Source organism: Malaclemys terrapin, chromosome 4 (assembly GCF_027887155.1).
Source record: "Malaclemys terrapin pileata isolate rMalTer1 chromosome 4, rMalTer1.hap1, whole genome shotgun sequence".
Classification (NCBI taxonomy): Eukaryota; Metazoa; Chordata; order Testudines; family Emydidae; genus Malaclemys; species Malaclemys terrapin.
This window is the reverse complement of record NC_071508.1, coordinates 5,961,226-5,980,969: the sequence shown is the minus strand read 5'-3', so window position 1 is coordinate 5,980,969 and position 19,744 is coordinate 5,961,226. Positions and strand designations below refer to the sequence as shown.

Genomic DNA, 19,744 nt, shown 5'->3' with positions numbered 1-19,744 from the left:
CTCCCTAGGCAGGTCTGTTCCATTGTTCTCCTGTTCTTACCGTTAGGAAGTTTTTCCTAAGATTTAATCTTAGGCTTTGTCTACACTACACAGCTTTTAGCGACATGGCCATGTCGACACAGCTGTGTCGCTAAAAGTTGGGCAGTGTAGCCGCTGTTTGTCAGCACTCTTGCCAACACAATACTTGCTCCCCCAATGAACAGTGTTCACATTGTCGACGGGAGAGCGCTCCTGCCGACAACACACTGTTCACAATGACACTTGCCATGGCAAAACTTTTGTCTTGGGGGGGAGTGGTTTGCACCTCTGAACGACAACAGTTTTGTCGCTCAATTGCCAGTATAAACATAAATCTTCTGTTTGACCCCATTGCCTCTTTTCTCCATCTTTTTGATGGCAGCCTTTCAAGTATTTGAAGACCGCTATCACGTCCCCCTTTAATCTCCTCTTTTCCAAACTAAACATACTCAGTTCCTTCAGGCTTTGCTTGTATGACTTGCATTCCATACTTCTCATCATCTTTGTTGTTCACTTCTGGATCCTTCCCAGTTTCTCTCTACATCCTTTCTATACGTTGGTGACCAAAATTGGACACACTACTCCAGCTGAGGCCTCACCAGCACCGTGTAGAGCGGTACTATCACCTCCCATGACTTGCATGCTCTGCCTCTGTTAATGCAACCCAAAATTGCATTTGCTTTTTTGCAACAGCATTGCATTGCTGGCGCATGTTTTGGTTGTGATCCACCACAACTCCCAGATCCTTCTCAGCAGTGCTGCCAGGACAGTTCCCCCCCACTCTGTGTTTGTGCATTTGGTTTTTCTTCTCTTTTTCTCTTTTGATAATCTCTTTTTCGATTATCAGCCTGCATGGTTACCTGTGCTGATGAGCTATCTGTGGTCACCTGTGCTCTCCACGCTGGGCAAACAGGAAATGAAATTCAAAAGTTCGCGGGGCTTTTCCTGTCTACCTGGCCAGTGCATCCGAGTTTAGATTGCTGTCCAGAGCGGTCACAATGATGCACTGTGGGATAGCTCCCGGAGGCCAATACCATCGAATTGCGGCCACACTAACCCTAATTCGAAATGACAATATCGATTTTGGCGCTACTCCGCTCGTCGGGGTGGAGTACAGAAATCGATTTAAAGGGCCCTTTACATCGAAATAAATAGCGTCGTTGTGTGGACGGTTACAGGGTAAATTCGAATTAAAGCTGATAAATCCGAATTAAAGTCGTAGTGTAGACCAGGCCTAAGTGCCACACTTCACATTTGTCTCTGTTGAATTTCATTTTGTTGGCTATAGCCCAGTTCTCCAATTTATCGAGATCCCTCTGAATTTTAGCTCTATCCTCCGAAGTGTTGGTAACCCCCTGCCCAGCTTTGTGTCATCTGCCAACGTAATCATTGGGAAATTCTGCCCACAAAACATTTTCCCTGTTTCTGGGAGGCTTCTGTCTGGCAGGAGGGAGGAGGAGTTCTCTGTCCAAATGCAGTGGAAGCGCTAAGCCCGGTGGAAACAGAGCAGGCTAACGTGGGGTTAAAATGCAGGGCACAAGTAGGGAGGAGTTAGACATGACAGGGAAAGCTCAGGCAAAGGGGGAACTGGAGAGAACAACAGCCGGTTTGATCAGCCTGCAGCTTTCTCCCTGCACACAGACAGCGGGGGCTTGTCGGCGCGGCTGAACAATACCCCAGCACTTGCCGGTGGGGAGTGTGGGGGCTGAGTGCATGGGGAGAGCATGTGGAGTGTGATGCTAACAGAAGGAGTTGGGGGGTGTTTGTGTAAGAGGAGGCGAAGGATTACGAAGTGTGTGAGCTGGGGAACGGGGAGGGGGCAACAGACCCACCCAGGATCCCATTTGCCTCCTGAGGGGAGGGATAGCTCAGTGGTTTGAGCATTGGCCTGCTAAACACAGGGTTGTGAGTTTAATCCTTGAGGGTGCCATTTAGGGATTTGGGGCAAAAATCTGTCTGGGGATTGGTTCCCCCTTTGAGCAGGGGGTTGGACTAGATGACCTCCTGAGATCCCTTCCAACCCTGATAGTCTATGATTCTTCTGGGGGTCAGGCCAGCTGGGCATTTGTCAGAGCCAGTGTGGGCCCTATGCTGCATGGGGGGCAGATTCAGCCCAACTACATGGTTATTGCACTGTCGCTGTGCCAGCCAATTTCCCTATGTAGACAAACCCTAATAACACAGCTGCAACCCCATATCACCCTATGCAAGGAGGGGGTTGGCTGTGCTAAGAGGGGTAGGAAGCTGGGGGTGGGAGAGGTGAGCAGGGGTCTTTCTGTTATGAATGTTTCTCTGGAAGCTCTGCATGTGTCCCAGCCTCACACACAGAGTCTGACAGAGAAGGGAACTGAACTCGGCTTATCAAAGGTCCCTGGCTTGTGCCCTTCATTTCCCCATCCCCCCCTGGGATGATTCTCTAACAAGGAGAGGTGGTCACTAGCTGGCTGTAAGAACACAGCTTTTCTGGCAGGGAAGGGTGCATCCACACTAGGAGGACAGGAATGTTAGTGAACACGACGCACAGTCCCAGGGGACAACTCGGCCGTTGTCATTTTTACCAGGAGTTATCAGGTTGAGCTAAGCAGTCAAATCCCTCGGTACCACGGAATTGCTCCCTCACTCTCTGTGTTTCCCTTGCCCTCCCAGGAGCCACGGGAGAAGCCCGTCTTTCCAGACAGCAGCATTGCCGGCTCCAGGAGGTCGCTCTGGTTTTACGAGACAGTTTGTGCTTCTGGGCCCTCGGACCTGATTCCCCACCCGGCTCACGTGGTGTCAAAAACGAGACACTGAGGTAGGAAGCCAGAGGCTGGATGCTTCCTGCCAGGGGCATGAATGAGACAGAAAGGCCTGGGGTCTGGGCTCATCCCCTGCTGGGATAAGGACACCCCTGGGGAGCAGCCATGGCTGCAGGGCCGGGGGCAGAGGGGGCCCTGGACCTGCAGTTTCAGATCCAGGTGGAGCAGTCGGTGTGCCGCGCTGGGCTGACGGAGCAGCAGGTCTCAGCTGGGCCCGAGCCAGATGCGGGATTGGAGCGGTCGGGCGGGCTGCCTATTGTGGTGCAGTCCGGCACCATTGGGGAGCTGCTGAGATGGGTGGCGCCACAGCAGGCCCAGTATGCGTCGCAGAAGGAGATGCTGCAGCACTGGGAGGACGTCTGGCAGGAGGTGCTGCAGGCCCTGTGCATCCTCCCGGAGGTGGGGCCGGCTCCGGTCTGCGCCCTCAGGCCTGGAGAACCAGAGCCTCCTCCCGGAGTTGTGCCAGCACCGACTTGTGCACGTAGGTGTGAAAACCCCACCTCCCAGGGGGGCAGTGAGTCACCCAGGGGTCTGGAGCAGGCTGGGATCGAGCTGCTGGAGGAGACGGCACCGTGTCGAGAGGAGCAGCTGTCAGCCACGCAGACCCCTGCCGAGGTTAAGCCAACTCCAGCACCTGCATGGAGAACCCTGGAGCTGCCACAGCTGGCCCCAGAGGACGATATCGAGGTCTATCTGGCCATCTTTGAGCAGGTGGCTGATGCCTGCCAGTGGCCGAGAGGGGAATGGACAACCCGACTGGAGCTGTACCTCACCGGGAAAGCCCAGTTGGCCTATGGCAGCCTAGACATCACAGAGACAAGTGACTATGGGAAGGTGAAGGCCACCATCCTGCGTCGCTATGGCATCAGCCCAGAGACACAGCGCAGGCGCTTCAGGGAATTCTGCTACCAGGAGGCCGAGGGGCCCCGGGAAGCTTACAGCCGCCTCCGGGAGCTCTGCCATCGCTGGCTGGAGCCACAGAACCGCACCAAGGAGCAGATCCTGGAGCTGCTGATCCTGGAGCAGTTCCTGACCATCCTGCCGGAGGAAATGCAGGACTGGGTCTGGGAACGTGGCCCAGAGAACTGCGCCCAGGCGGTGGCCCTGGCAGAGGGGTTCCAGGTGGGGCAGCCAGAGGCCCAGTGGCCGGGGCTACAGGTGAGAGTGATCATCTCAGTGAGAGACCAGGGTGGGAAGGGGAGACAGACTGTGGAAGCCACAGGGGAGCCAGGGTTCCTGTATTTGTCCCTGTAAAGCCTTGCTCAAGATTCTCCATGGAGTGTGGGTGCTTCAGAGTTTGGGTGCCCAACATGAGTCAACTGGGGCGGAGGGTTCAGGTGCTGCGCAGATACATCTGTGTTATCCTTAGCACATCCCCCCTGGAAACCAGGCCCCACCCATCTCCCAGCTGGACAACTAAAAACTGTAGTGCCCCAAGTTAGCGGCCACTCGTGGGCATCTGAGCACTTGGGGACTCATGTAGCCCCAACAATTTAGAAGGGTCAATGAGAGACCTCAGCTAGTGAGAGCTGCCAGTCCTGCTAATCAGGGGATTTTGAGGGAGTGAATTTGCCACACATGGCATCTCAAACACACCTGTGCTAAGACGTTCCAAGAGGCCGGAAAATATACTACTGGGGAGAGTGGGAGACGGTCTGCTCTCATTTAAAGTCTCCCTTATAACAGTGACATCTGAGCGCTCTCTCCTGCAGTGTCGTGTGTTCTCAAGTACGCAGCCCAGCTTTGGATCTGAACAGGTTTGGTTTGAGGTGAAAAGGCCCCGTGTTGAGTCTCCACGAGAGTCTGTGATTCACTCTGTGAGGGCCGCCATTTTGAAGGGAACGTGCTTCCCAAAATGGAGGAGGGCCTCAAGCTATCGTGCCAGCCTGGTCCTCATATTCGTTGTGTGAGGCTATCTGTCTTGCAGGGAATGTGCTTTCCAAATTGAAGCGCTTCACACTGACAGGTGGACCATCTCCTCACCAGAGATACTGTCCAGGGCACAGTGTGGTTATTGTTTGATGTGGCTGCGAACACCACTCCCCTCACTAATCCCCACCGTGCACATCCCATTTCTGTGTGTCCTGTTTCCTTCGACACTGGCTCGGTGTCATGGAGTCACCGGGGCGCTGCTCTGGAACTACTTCATACGAAGCCAGTCAGGACTCTGGGGGAGCTTCCCCTCTCTGAGCATGCTGTCGCCAGGGCAAGAAGCTTACACAGCTTTGACCTTCCTGGGTCTGACCTCAGAGCATTCAGCATCCCCTGCCACACCGTGTGCTTCCCGCAGCGAGTCCACCCGGGCGGGGCTCCTGGGGAAGCTAGAAGGCCCTGCACCCCAACTCCTCAGTCAGATGTAACTCTCAGCCAGCCGGTAAAACAGAAGGTTTATTAGTCGACAGGAACACAGCGTAGGGCAGAACTTGTTAGCACAGAAATCAGTGACTTTCAGCCAAGTCTATCTTGTGGGGCGGGGAGCCCAGAGCCAGGGCTCTGGTCCTCCCCCCTGCACCCCAAGCCAGCCAAGACTGACTTGCTTCCAGCTGGAGCAGCCCCCTCAAAAGTCACACACTCTTATTCCCACCACCTAGCCATTGGTGCAATACACAGGGAAACTGAGGCACCCACAGCATTCATGCAAAACAGGAAGACTCACATAGGCTCACATACAACAGAACAAGGGAAATTCCCCACTACGTCACACCCTGCCTTGCTTCTGTGCATGTTTTCCTAATTCCAGGGATAGGCCCCAGAGCAGCCGACACTGAGCTGGGCAGGGGAGGACTGGCACACAGCGTAGAGCGGGGGAGGATTTGTCGGGAGTGGTCAGTGCTGAGCAGGATGTCTTTGTGGTTGCAGATGCCGGTGCAGTTCAAGGACGTGGCTGTGACTCTGACTGAGGCAGAGTGGTTGCTGTTGGATGAGGAGCAGAGGCAGCTGTATGGGACTGTCATGCAGGAGAATTACCGGAGCATTAGCTCACTGGGTTAGTTGGGTGATTATCCAAACTTCTTGACTCATGTGGAAGCTCTGGGCAGAGCTGTCTGGAAAATCGTAAATCTTTTTCACCTTTTGAAAGAAACTAAAAATATTTTTTTCACAAATATTTCAAGTTTTTCAACAAGAACTAAATCGTCTATGTTTTTTCCCCATTCTTTCCTTTCTCTCCCCCATGACTTTTACTGTTTTGGTACTGGGGGAATAAACGAAAAACGAGAGAGAAAAAACAAAAACTGGAAACACTTTTGTTGAAAAGTAGAATTTTTTTACATGGAAATCAAGTCTGTTTTTCATCCGAAAATTTTGTTGAACAAAAAAATGTTGACCAGCTCTGGCTGTGAGTAGACCTGGACAGAAAACGGAGATTTTTTTCCATGGAAAATTTTTGTTTTGGGTTTTGTATAAATTTTCAGTGAAAAAAAACAAAAAATGTTGAGCAAAGCAGAAAATTTCTGCTAATTTTTATGTTCAATGTCCCAATTTTAGTTGAAAATAAAGTTTGGATGGCTAGTCTTTGAGCAGTTCTCTCAGTGAGTTCTCTGCTATGCCCAGGTTTGGTGGGCTCCTGGTAGCACCGTGAGGAACCAGAATTTTTGGCTTGTGAGAAATTTTGCATTTCTAAAATTCAGACAACAAAGTCAGAAATTAGAAATTTCCCATGAAACTGAAATATTTGAAAAATTTCGTGTCAGAAGAACCAAAATGGAATTTATAAACATCTCTCAGGGAGCCAGCCAATCTTGCAGCTTCATGGTTTCCACTGAAACTGTTGTGTTGGAAACTTTTTCACCCATCTCTAGTTGCAGGCTATTCCCTGGTCTCTTGGGTTCCTGGTGGGAGGTGGCATTAGAATCCCAGACTAATCTTTTTACCCCTTGTTTTCAAGGAGATTGAGAAACACAATACATGCACATAAAGTATAGAACTGCTCCAAACTTTCCCATCAAAATTATTTTCTATGGAAATTGGATTTTTCAACAAAACTGACATTTTCACAAAAACTTTCCATCAAATATGTTGGGTGTCAGTTGCTAAAAACCCCCAAATGTGTGTGTTTTCATCAAAAGCCGGAAAAGGTTAAAAAAAAGACACACACACACACCCTGCTTTTAATCAACATTGTTTTGAAAAAGTAATTTCCTGAGCAGCTCTGCGATGGGCTGGAAGCAAGAATCACTGGGTAAGACTCTCTGGCCTGGGTTATGCACGAGCAAGTCTGGTCAAAACTCCACATTTCTGTTTTGTTTCGACATTTCAAAATTTGTTTTCACCCTGGATCAGAACAAAACCAAATATCCTTGTAATTTCCCATGAAACAGACTTTCTGAAAATTATTGTTTTAAAATGTGTTTTGTTTTCATTTTTATATTATTTTTACATTATTTCATGATATACGGTGCACACGAGGACATGTACTCTTATGTCATGATTTGTAATCTTATGACATAACAGTCAAAATATTTATTTATTAAATACACTAAGGGCCATGGCTGCTTAGTACAGATGGAAACATCTTGACTTATTTTCTAGATCAAAGTGTCTCCTATTTATGTTGCAGTGAAACAGTTTGATACCTGTGGAACTAACGTGAGACGTAAATCTTGGAACTAGCATGACATTGTTGTCTCTCTTCTACCCCTTCCCCCACCCTATGTTTTGTCTATTTAGACAATGTTACTGTTGTGTAGTTGGTTGTCATGGTAACAGTTACATCATTTTTTCCTTGTATTCCTCCGTATGTCTGTATAGATCTGTTATCTCTTGTCATGTACTAGACTGTGAGCTTTTTCGGGTACAGACTGTCTATTTGTTGTGTGTTTGTACAGCGCCTGGCGCAATAGGGTCCTGCTCCATGACTGGGGCTCCTACGGCTTTACCATAACACAAATAATAAATAAATAAGAAACAGCAGCACAAACAGGAGACACTTTGAACTATGTCCTGTGATGCCCTGCTCATAAAGTAAACGATGTAATGTAGAAAATATTCAAAACAACATTTATTTTGCAGTATTTTCATTTTTATATTTTCCAAAGAATTTTCATTTTGAAAATGATTTGCTTGTGTGAAAAATTTCCTTAAGTTGAAATGGCATTGTCCAAAGGAAACATTTTTTTGTAGAATTTTACATACCTAGATCATAGAATATCAGGGTTGGAAGGGACCTCAGGAGGTCATCTATTCCAACCTCCTGCTCAAAGCAGGACCAAAGCCCAGACAGATTTTTGCCCCAGTTCCCTAAATGGCCCCCTCAAGGACTGAATTCACAACCCTGGGTTTAGCAGGCCAATGCTCAAACCACTGAGCTATCCCTCCCTGGCTCAATGCAGCAGGCTAAACTGTCTGGCTAGAATGGGCCCTGCTGGCCTTTGAACCTGTGATGCTATCCTGGGGTTCCCTATCTGAGTACACACATGCACACATGCCCACACACACACGCTGCCTGTATTCCCTGTCTGCCTGAGCTGGGGTTCCTGTTCCAGCGGAGAGTGCTCTGGTCTGTCTCTGCAGATTCAGAGTTGTCACCGTTGGGTTGTGCCTGCCCCTCCTCCCACTGGTTGTCACACTTCCCCATCGTCCCGTCCCCAGCAGACAGGGGCCTTTGTACCAAGCCCTGGGGCTCGCTGACCACCACCTTATTGCTTATTTTCTCTTCCCCATGGGCAGGTTGTCCGGTTCGCAAACCCGCCCTGATCTCTCAGCTGGAGCGAGGGGAGGAGCCGTGCATCCCAGATCCCCCAGCCCCTGAGGAGCAGGAGACCCAGAGGGATGTCCCAACAGGTGAGGGATGAATCAGCCAGCTCAGAAAGTAAAATCCTGGGATCCCAGCCACAAGTTCCCATGGCAGTGCCTCCTGGCTGAGTCTGCTGAGCCATGGGGTAGACAGAGCTTAGTCACACAGCCAGGAGCTCCTGCAGCCCTGCCCCAGCCGAATCCACTGAGCCATGCGGGAGGCAGAATCAAGACATGTTCTGCCTTTCCTTTCCACTCCTCACCACGATGAATCCAGGCGTGAGACTCTCACAGTCACCACTTCTAAGCTATTGTTACTCTGACATCCACCGGGCTTGGCTGTGCACAGCGATGCAGTAGTGCAGATAGCTGCATGATTGGGAAGTGTGGCTTGGTGCTTACTCACTGGCCTCGAATGATGAAGACCTGGCTTCTGTTTGACCTCTGACACAGACTCCCTGTGTGACCTTGGGCAAGTCATTTAGTCCCTCTGTGTGTCAGTTCCCATCTGTACACTGGGGATAACAGCCTTGCCCTGCCTCCCAGCATGCATGTGGATAAACACATAAAGGATTGTGGGTGCTCCGGGGCTGGAGGGTAACAAGCAGTGGGAGGGAGGGGGAGGAGCGGGAACACGGCGTGCTCAGGGGACGGGGAGGAGATGGAGAAGCAGCGAGGCTGGGGCGGGGATTTGGGAAAGGAGTTCAATAGGGGCAGGCAGGAGGCGGAGTTGAGGCGGGGACTTTGGGGAAGGGGTTGGAATGGGGGCGGGGCAGGGGTGAATTCGGGGCGGGGCCAGAAGGCACGAGCACCCACCGGCACCAGGAGAAGTTGGCACCTATGGCTCAAAGCAGGACCAATCCCCAACTAAATCATCCCAGCCAGGGCTTTGTCAAGCCTGACCTTAAAAATCGCTAAGGAAGGAGATTCCACCACCTCCATATGTAACCCATTCCAGTGCTTCACTTCCCTCCTAGTGAAAAAGTTTTTCCTAATATCCAACCTAAACCTCCCCCACTGCAACTTGAGACCATTGCTCCTTGTTCTGTCATCTGCCACCACTGAGAACAGTCTAGATCCGTCCTCTTTCGAACCCCTTTCAGGTAGTTGAAAGCAGTTATCAAATCCCCCCTCATTCTTCTCTTCTGCAGACTAAATAATCCCAGTCCCCTCAGCCTCCCCTCATAAATCATGTGCTCCAGCCCCCTAATCGTTTTTGTTGCCCTCCGCTGGACTCTTTCCAATTTTTCCACATCCTTCTTGTAGTGTGGGGCCCCAAACTGGACACAGTATTCCAGATGAGGCCTCACCAATGTCAAATAGAGGGGAATGATCACGTCCCTCGATCTGCTGGCAATGCCCCTACTTATACAGCCCAAAATGCCGTTAGCCTTCTTGGCAACAAGGGCACACTGTTGACTCATATCCAGCTTCTCGTCCACTGTAACCCGTAGGTCCTTTTCTGGAGAACTGCTGCCTAGCCACTCGGTCCCTAGTCTGTAGCAGTGCATGGGATTCTTCCGTCCTAAGTGCAGAACTCTGCACTTGTCCTTGTTGAACCTCATCAGATTTCTTTTGGCCCAATCCTCTAATTTGTCTAGGTTCCTCTGTATCCTATCCCTACCCTCCAGCATATCTACCACTCCTCCCAGTTTAGTGTCATCTGCAAACTTGCTGATCATTAATGAAGATATTGAACAAAACCGGTACCAGAACTGACCCTTGGGGCACTCCGCTTGATACCAGCTGTCAACTAGACATGGAGCCATTGATCATTACCCGTTGAGCCCGATGATCTAGCCAGCTTTCTATCCACCTTATAGACCATTCATCGAACCCATACCTCTTTAAATTGCTGGCAAGAATACTGTGGGAGACCGTATCAAAAGCTTTCCTAAAGTCAAGGAATAACATGTCCACTGCTTTCCCCTCATCCACAGAGACAGTTATCTCATGATAGAAGGCAATTAGGTTAGTCAGGCATGACTTGCCTTTGATGAATCCATGCAAACTGTTCCTGATCACTTTCTTCTTCTCTAAGTGCTTCAAAATTGATTCCTTGAGGACCTGCTCCATGATTTTTCCAGGGACTGAGGTGAGGCTGACTGGCCTGTAGTTCCCCAGATCCTCCTCCTTCCCTTTTTCAAAGATGGGCATTACATTAGCCTTTTTCCAGTCATCCGGGACTGCCCCCGATCACCATGAGTTTTCAAAGATAATGGCCAATGGTTCTGCAATCAAATCCACCAATTCCTTTAGCACCCTCGGATGCAGTGCATCCGGCCCCATGAACTTGTGCTCATCCATCTTTTCTAAATAGTCCTGAACCACTTCTTTCTCCACAAGGGGCTGGTCACCTTCTCCCCATACTGTGCTGCCCAGTGCAGTACTCTGGGAGCTGACCTTGTTCATGAAGACAGAGGCAAAAAAAGCATTGAGTACATTAGCTTTTTCCACATCCTCTGTCACTAGGTTGCCTCCCTCATTCAGTAAGGGGCCCACACTTCCCTTGACTTTCTTCTTGTTGCTAACATACCTGAAGAAACCCTTCTTGTTACTCGTAACATCTCTTGCTAGCTGCAACTCCAAGTGTGATTTGGCCTTCCTGATTTCACTCCTGCTTGCCTGAGCAATATTTTTATACTCCTCCCTGGTCATTTGTCCAATCTTCCACTTCTTGTAAGCTTCTTTTTTGTGTTTAATATCAGCAAGGATTTCGTTGTTAAGCCAAGCTGGTTCCCTGCCATATTTACTATTCTTTCTACACATCGGGATGGTTTGTTCCTGCAACCTCAATAAGGATTCTTTAAAATACATCCAGCTCTCCTGGACTTCTTTCCCCGTCATGTTATTCTCCCAGGGAATCCTGCCCACCAGTTCCCTGAGGGAGTCAAAGTCTGCTTTTCTGAAGTCCAGGGTCCGTATTCTGCTGCTCTCCTTTCTTCCTTGTGTCAGGATCCTGAACTCAACCATCTCATGGTCACTGCCTCCCAGGTTCCCATCCACTTTTGCTTCCCCTACTAATTCTTCCCTGTTTGTGAGCAGCAGGTCAAGAAAAGCTCTGCCTCTAGTTGGTTCCTCCAGCACATGCACCAGGAAATTGTCCCCTACACTTTCCAAAAACTTCCTGGATTGTCTGTGCACTGATGTATTGTTCTCCCAGCAGATATCAGGGTGATTGAAGTCTCCCATGAGAACCAGGGCCTGTGATCTAGTAACTTCTGTCAGTTGCCTGAAGAAAGCCTCGTGCACCTCATCCCCCTGTCTGGAGGTCTATAACAGACTCCCAACATGACATCACCCTTGTTGCTCACACTTCTAAACTTAATCCAGAGACTCTCAGGTTTTTCTGCAGTTTCATACTGGAGCTCTGAGCAGTCATACTGCTCTCTGACATACAATGCAACTCCCCCATCTTTTCTGCCCTGCCTGAACAGTTTATATCCATCCATGACTGTACTCCAGTCATGTGAGTTAGCCCACCAAGTCTCTGTTATTCCAATCACATCATAATTCCTTGACTGTGCCAGTACTTCCAGTTCTCCCTGCTTGTTTTCTAGGCTTTTTGCATACTATAATGGAGATATCCTATCTCCTAGAGCTGGAAGGGACTTTGAAAGGTTATTGAGTCCAGCCCCCTGACTTCACTAGCAGGACCAAATACTGATTTTGCCCTAGATCCCTAAGTGGCCCCCTCAAGGATTGAACTCATAACCCTGGGTTTAGCAGGCCAATGCTCAAACCACTGAGCTATTCCCCCCCAATACACAGTACTACACAGTAATACACAGTTAAACAGCTGCACTGCACCGTATGGATGTCCTTGTTCTGGTTTTAACCAAGGTTTTTTTGATTCAGTTCCATGCAAGTGGAAACAGTTTGCCCTGGTTTAGATAATGGGGTTACTTTGGAGCTGGCTGGAGATTTTTTCCATAACAAAATGACGATTTGCCAAATTTGAAGCATTCCATAGAAACATCTCAGTTCTGACAGAATTTGGGCAGAAAGCAGGCCGGGGACTGACAGAAACCTGCCTGGTGTCTCTTCGGCTCGTCCCTCCCCAGCACTTCAGCAGCTGCCACTGGTCTGGGGTTTCTGAACTACAGAGGTGTCAGGAGCCTAGAAGCACTGGGATACCCAGCTCCCAAGCTCCCAGGGCCATCAGCAGCTGGCCTGGTGGCTGCCCCGGAGCCGGGGCTCCCAGGCGCTCCTGACTCCACGGCACCTGCCTGGACGGGCAGCTGGGAATCCCAGGGAACACATTTCATTTCACACACACACACATTCCTGCATCTCGGTGTGTCCCAAACCAAGTATTGCGGGGTTCAAGTTGTGGGGAACATTTCCAATTTTTGTTTTTTTGTCCCAATTCGGGACAAACTTTTTTCCAAAAACTCGAATATTTTTTGTGAACTTTGAATTCCACTTTCCCGCCACTGTTAGTTTCGATCCCTCTGCTGGCTTCCCCCTGCGCCTGGGGCCTGGCTCACGCACCACTTCTCTCTTGGTTCCCGCAGACACTGAGGAGCTGTCTGTGCTGCACCGCGGGGAGGCAGAGGCACCTGTCAAAGCACCTCCAATGCCCAAGGCCTCACCAAGTCGACCCAAGAGGAAAGCGGCCCAGAGCCCAGGCCGGAAGAGAAAGAAACCCTCTCTGGATGGAGAAGAGCCAGCAGCCCCCTCTGAGGGTGGGAAACAGCAGCTCCCCACCTGTCCCATGTACATGCAACAGCCGCTTCCTTCTGTGCGCATGCAAAAGCCTTTCCTTCCTGTACGCAGGAAACAGCCACGGCCTGTTGTGCACAGGGAACATCCTGTCCCTTCTGTGTGCCGGGAACAGCCGCCCCCTCCCCTGCACAGGGAACAGCCGCCCTCCACTCCTGGCAGAGAACAGCCGTCCCCCACTCCTGGCAGGGAACAGCCGCCCCCTCCCCTGCGCAGGGAACAGCCGCCCCCTCCCCTGCACAGGGAACAGCCGCCCCCTCCCCTGCGCAGGGAACAGCCGCCCCCTCCCCTGCGCAGGGAACAGCCGCCCCATCCCCTGAGTAGGGAACAGCCGTCCCCTCCTGTGTGCCAGGAACAGCCGCCCCCTACTCCTGACAGGGAACAGCTGCCCCCTCCCCTGAGCAGGGAACAGCCGTCCCCTCCTGTGTGCTGGGAGCAGCCGCCCCCTCCCCTGAGGAGAGAACAGCCGTCCCCTCATGTGTGCTGGGAACGGCCGCCCTCACCCTTGCGCAGGGACCAGCCGCCCTCCACTCCTGGCAAGGAACATCCACCCCCTCCTATGCACAAGGAACAGCCACTCTCTCCTCTGTGCATGGAACAGCTGCTTCCCGCCCTGCCCAGGACACAGCCACACCCCACTCTCCGCCAGGCACAGCAGCCCCCTCTGTCGTCGCCCGTCAATTCCTGCTGCAAGAACCTGATCATGGGAGGCTCCCCCACTAGCAATAGCCTGCCCCAGTCTAAGAGGTGCAACCAGTGCCCTGAGTGTGGCCGGGGCTTCAGACAGAGCTCAGACCTGCAGCGGCACCGGCGCATCCACACGGGAGAGAAGCCTTTCCACTGCCCTGTGTGCGAGAAGAGCTTCCGGCTGCAGTCCAACGTGATTGTGCACCACCGTACGCACACTGGGGAGCGGCCCTACCAGTGCGGGGAGTGCGGCCGCGCCTTCTCGCAGAGTTCCACCCTCCGGACCCACAGTAAGATCCACTTGGGCCAGAAACCCTATGTTTGCTCTGTGTGCGGCAAGAGCTTCCACCACAACTCAAATCTTGTCCTCCACCAACGCACCCACACAGGCGAGCGGCCCTACGAGTGCAGCGTCTGCGCCAAGCGCTTCAGTGACCGCTCCACTCTGGCTCAGCACCGACGCGTCCACACGGGTGAGCGCCCCTACACCTGCTCCGAGTGTGGCAAGTGCTTCAGCCAGGCCTCACACTTGGTCAAACACCGACGCACCCACGCAGTCCCCTGCACTGTGCTGGCCAGGGACACAGCTGTCCCCCAAAACAGGCCTGGCACAGGAGAGAAGAGAGACACTCCTAGGCACAGACCAGACAGTGGGGTGGAAAGAGCCACCCCCAGAGACAGGCCAGCCGAGGACAGAGCTCCTCCCAGACATGGGCCGGGAATGGGGGATGAGAGAGCCACTCCCCAAAATGGCCCTGGCACAAGAGAGGAGAGAGACACCCCCAGACATGGGCTGGGCACAGGGGAGGAAAGACAGCATGGAAAGATGTGCTATCTCTGAAGACGTTTTGGCAGGGAGAAGGAGAGAGAGGCATAAAAAGACACATCAGCCACAAGGAAGGACGCAGCTACCACCAATCACACACCGGGCATAGGTACGGAGAAAGCAGCAACAAAAACCACGTTGGCTGCAGGGAAGGAAAGGTTGACCCCCAAACCTGGGGCTGATGAGAGGAGAGCTGCCCCTCAAAATGGCCCGGGCATGGGGGAGGACAGAGCCACCCCAGGCCATGCCACAAAGAATGCCAAACAAAAGATGCACCAGCGGTGGATGAGGAGAGAGCAGCCCTGAAAGATGCACTGAGGGCAGCGAAGGACAAAGCAGCAACAAAAGATGCATCAGTAGAGGGGAAGGGAGAGTCACCCAGAAACTTGCTTCAGAGGGAGAGGAGAGAGAGGCCTCAAGAGACACAATGGCCATGGGGAAGGGGAGAGCCACCCCCAAACCCGCACTGGCCATGGGGAAGGGGAGAGCTGCCTTGAAACGTGCTCCAGGGACACAAGGCCCAGACTTCAGGGGAGCCCTCTCATGTCACTGCATGGTATGGACAGGGATGACTCATGGGGGGCAGAGACTGTGGGGAGCCCTGTCACTGAGCAGTAGGGTTGGGGCTGGCTCGTAGGAACATGCATTAAGCTGGGGGTTCACAGACTAGGTGTGAAACCCCATCAATGTGCAGGAGGGCAGTAATGCCAATGCCATAGGGTCACACTTAGGCAGCAATGGAGAAGCCGGCCTGGCGTGGGATGCACTAACAGCTCGGAGAGGACGGGCAGCACGAAGGCACTTCTGGCACCGCAGAGAGGCCCTGCTGGACCCGGAGCTGGTGGAGCGAATGGCTGGCACTTAACATGCAACTACAGACATCTCTGTGGGGAGAGCTAAAACCTGCTAAAAACAGAAATATGTTCAGGTTCTTGCCAGAAATGGTCTGTTATCAGGTGTTTGGTTTTCCAACAGAAAGTAGCTCTGTAGTGCAGTGAGTGGATGTCCCCTCCCCAAGTCCCCCAGAGCACAATTGTAGAGGTGTCCGGGATGAGTGGGGGACGATGTTACAGAGGTGGCAAAAGGGACTGTCACAGGGTCACTCACCACATTGGCGCCTCCTGCTGGCCATTCTGGGAATTAGCTCAGTCCCAGCAGGTGCACCCTCGGGTGGTGGTGGGTCTCCCGTCCTTGTCTCTGCTTGCAGGCCCGGTATGGCTCCTTTCTGCTCGGCATCTATTTTGTGGCACAGCCCCCTGTCTGTGTCACCATCCGGTTTCCCCCTCTTCTGGGGAACTCGTCCAACAAGAGACCAGCCACTCCTCCCAGTGGCTTGGCAGTCCACAGCTGGGCCACTCTTTCAGCAGCTAGTGGGGGGGGGGGGCAGGCCCGCCCACTACTCCGGGCCCCAGCTTCTTGCAGATTAAGCCCTTTACTTCTTGTCCTGGCCTGAGTGTACATGTGCATGAGTTAAGGAAGGTTTACTGTTTTTTTCCAGCATCATTTAATTCTTTCTGTATATATTACAGGGCATCAGTAATTGCACCAGTTGGAGTGCAACATGATTTCAATTAAAGCCGAATAAAGAGATATTCCAGCTCAGCCAGAAGTTATTGGTCTAGATGCTGGAATTGCTGGGGGAGATTCTCCCATGCAGGAGGCTGGGCTGGATGGTCACAATGGACCCTAACTTCTAAGAATAATCTATAAATTGTCTCCCCAACATAAATCAGGGCCATGTCTTCTCTTATGAAAGGCTGTCAGTCAGGACCCTGTCCTTCCTCCCCACCAGGAGCTGTCAGTCAGGGTTGCATTCCCCTGCCTCCCTCCCATGCCCAGACCATGACCCCCACCCCACAAGAAGCTTTCAGGGCCACCCTGTGCTATGCAGGTACTTTTTGCCCTACCCGGTGCCATCTCTAGTGGGTGCGAAGGTGCTCAGTCCTGTCAAAGGCCCTGTCACAGTCCTGGCTGCGGTAGGGCAATCCCTTGTGTGGACTTGCTGGTGCTCACTAAGGGTATGTCTACACTATGAAATTAGGTCGATTTTATAGAAGTCGATTTTTAGAAATCGATTTTATACAGTCGATTGTGTATGTCCCCACTAAGCGCATTAAGTCAGCGGAGTGCATCCTCACTACCGTGGCTAGCATCGACTCACGGAGCGATGCACTGTGGGTAGCTATCCCACAGTTCCCGCAGTCTCTGCTGCCCACTGGAATTCTGGGTTAAGCTCCCAATGCCTGATGGGGCAAAAACATTGTCACGGGTGGTTTTGGGTACATATCGTCAGTCTCTCCTCCCTCCCTCCCGCACTCTGTGAAAGCAACTGCAGCATTTCACGCCTTTTTTCCTGAGTTACCTGTGCAGACGCCATAGCATGGCAAGCATGGAGCCCGCTCAGCTCACCGCTCCTGTTGTGAGCATTGTAAACACCTCATGCATTATACTGCAGTATGTGCAGAACCTGGCTAAGAGATGGCAACACAAGGACGATTGTGAGGAGGACATGGACACAGACGTTCCTGAAAGCACGGGATGTGGCAATTGGGACATCATGGTGGCAGTGGGGCTGGCTGATACAGTGGAATGCCAATTCTGGGCCCGGCAAACAAGCACAGATTGGTGGGACTGCATAGTGTTGCACATATGGGATGATTTCCAGTGGCTGCAAAACTTTCGCATGCATAAGGCCACTTTCCTGGAACTCTGTGAGTTGCTTTCCCCCACCCTGAAGCACAGGAATACCAAGATGAGAGCTGCCTTCACAGTTGAGAAGGGAGTGGTGATAGCCCTGTGGAAGCTTGCAACGCCAGACAGCTACCGGTCAGTCGGGAATCAATTTGGAGTGGGCAAATCTACTTTGGGGGCTGCTGTGATTCAAGTAGCCAGTGCAATCACTGATGTTCTGCTATCAAGGGTAGTGACTCTGGGAAATGTGCAGGTCATAGTGGATGGCTTTGATGCAATGGGGTTCCCTAACTGTGGTGGGGCGATAGACAGAACGTATATCCCCATCTTGGCACCGGACCACCTTGACAACCGGTACATAAACCACAAAGGGTACTTCTCAATGGTGCTGCAAGAACTGGTGGATCACAAGGGACGTTTCACTGACATCAACGTGGGATGGCCGGGAAAGGTGCATGACGCTCACATCTTTAGGAACTCCGGGCTGTTTGAGCAGCTGCAAGAAGGGACTTACTTCCCAGACCAGAAAATTACTGTTGGGGATGTTGAAATGCCAATATTTATCCTTGGGGACCCAGCCTACCCCTTTCTCCCATGGTTCATGAAGCCATAAACAGGCAGCCTGGACAGTAGTAAGGAGCAGTTCAACTATAGGCTGAGCAAGTGCAGAATGGTGGTAGAATGTGCCTTTGGACATTTAAAAGCTCGCTGGCGCTGTTTGCTGACTAGGTTAGACCTCAGTGCAACCAATATTCCGATTGTTATTACTGCTTGTTGTGTGCTCCATAATATCTGTGAGAGTAAGGGGGAGATGTTTATGGCGGGATGGGAGGTTGAGACAAATCACCTGGCTGCCAATTTTGAACAGCCAGATACCAGGGCAATTAGAAGAGCACAGGTAGATGTGCTGTGCATCAGAGAGGCATTGAAAACCAGTTTCATGACTGGCCAGGCTACGGTGTGACAGTTGTGTGTGTTTCTCCTTGATGAAAACCCACCCCCTTTGTTGATTTTAATTCCCTGTAAGCCAACCACCCTGCCCCCTTTGATCAGAGCTGGCAAAGGAAATAAAGTCATTATTGTTTTGAAACCATGCATTCTTACTTTATTAATTTTTTAAAAAGGGAGATAACTGATAAGGTAGCCCGGTTGGGGTAGGGTGGGGTGGGATGGGGGAGGAGGGAAGGACAAGGCCACATTGCTTATTGTAACCACACTTCAAATCAAAACTGTTTGAATACAGCCTTCTGTTGCTTTGGCCATCCTCTGAAGTGGAGTGGCTGGGTGCTTGGAGCCTCCCCACACCATGTTCTTGGGCATCTGGGTGAGGAGGATATGGAACTTGGGGAGGAGGGCAGGCAGTTGTACAGTGGATGCGGGGGAGGGGGTCTGTGCTCTTGTTGGCTTTCCTGCAGCTCCACCAGATGCCTGAGCATGTCTGTTTGCTCCCCCATTAGCCTCAGCATCGCCTCCTGCCTCTTCTCATCGCGCTCACTTAATGCTTTCCTGTACTCTACCACTGAATGCCTCCATGCATTCAGCTGTACCCTATCAGTGCGGGAGGACTGCATGAGCTCGGAAAACACTTCATCGTGAGTGCATTTTTTTTCACCTTCTAATCTGCGATAACCTCAGGGATGGAGATGATAGGGGGAGCATAGAAACATTTGTACCCGAGGGGGGATAAAAAGGGAGATTAAAATTTAAGATGAGACATTTCTGAGAACAAAAGCGAGACTCTTTCACAGTGAATCAAGCAATTCACAGCAGACAGCACATGTTCTTTAGGTACAAGGTCGCATTTTGCCTTTTATATTGAGCGCCTGCAAGTATGGTGACACATCACACAGGGCTGGGCAACAGAATTCGGTTTCCAGGCAGCCATGGTAAGTCAAAGGGTATGCGGGTTTGGCTTCTAACGCCTTCATAACATGTGAGAATGTTTTCAAACTGCAGCACCCTCCTTTCCCATAGCAACCAATGCCGGTTGGGTTTGCCATTTAAAAGGAGGGGCTGCGGTTTTCAGGTGGATGTGCAGCACACACCTTCCCCCACCCCTCCGCGTGGCTATTTGGGATGATCCCTTCACCCCTCCACCCACCGCGTGACTATTCTCAGGGATGATCCCTTTTAGCCAAGCACAAACAGCCCAGTATGAACAGGGTCCCTTTACTGTTCCCTTACAAAAATTCCCCTATTTCAACCATGTGACCATGAATGATCTCACTCTCCTGAGGCTAACACAGAAAAATATAGACCGAATGTTGCT

The 19,744-nt window shown here is 51.5% G+C and overlaps 1 protein-coding gene across 1 annotated transcript; it reads left to right on the top strand.

Moving 5' to 3' along the window:
• The first annotated feature begins 1,618 nt into the window (after positions 1-1,618).
• LOC128835592 (neurotrophin receptor-interacting factor homolog) lies at positions 1,619-18,570 on the top strand. Its single transcript, XM_054025144.1, has 5 exons — positions 1,619-1,707; positions 2,665-3,971; positions 5,673-5,799; positions 8,481-8,594; positions 13,064-18,570. The coding sequence occupies exons 2-5, from the start codon at positions 2,919-2,921 to the stop codon at positions 14,797-14,799; spliced, it is 3,030 nt and encodes a 1,009-aa protein (XP_053881119.1). The 5' UTR covers positions 1,619-1,707; positions 2,665-2,918; the 3' UTR covers positions 14,800-18,570.
• The last annotated feature ends 1,174 nt before the right edge of the window (positions 18,571-19,744 follow it).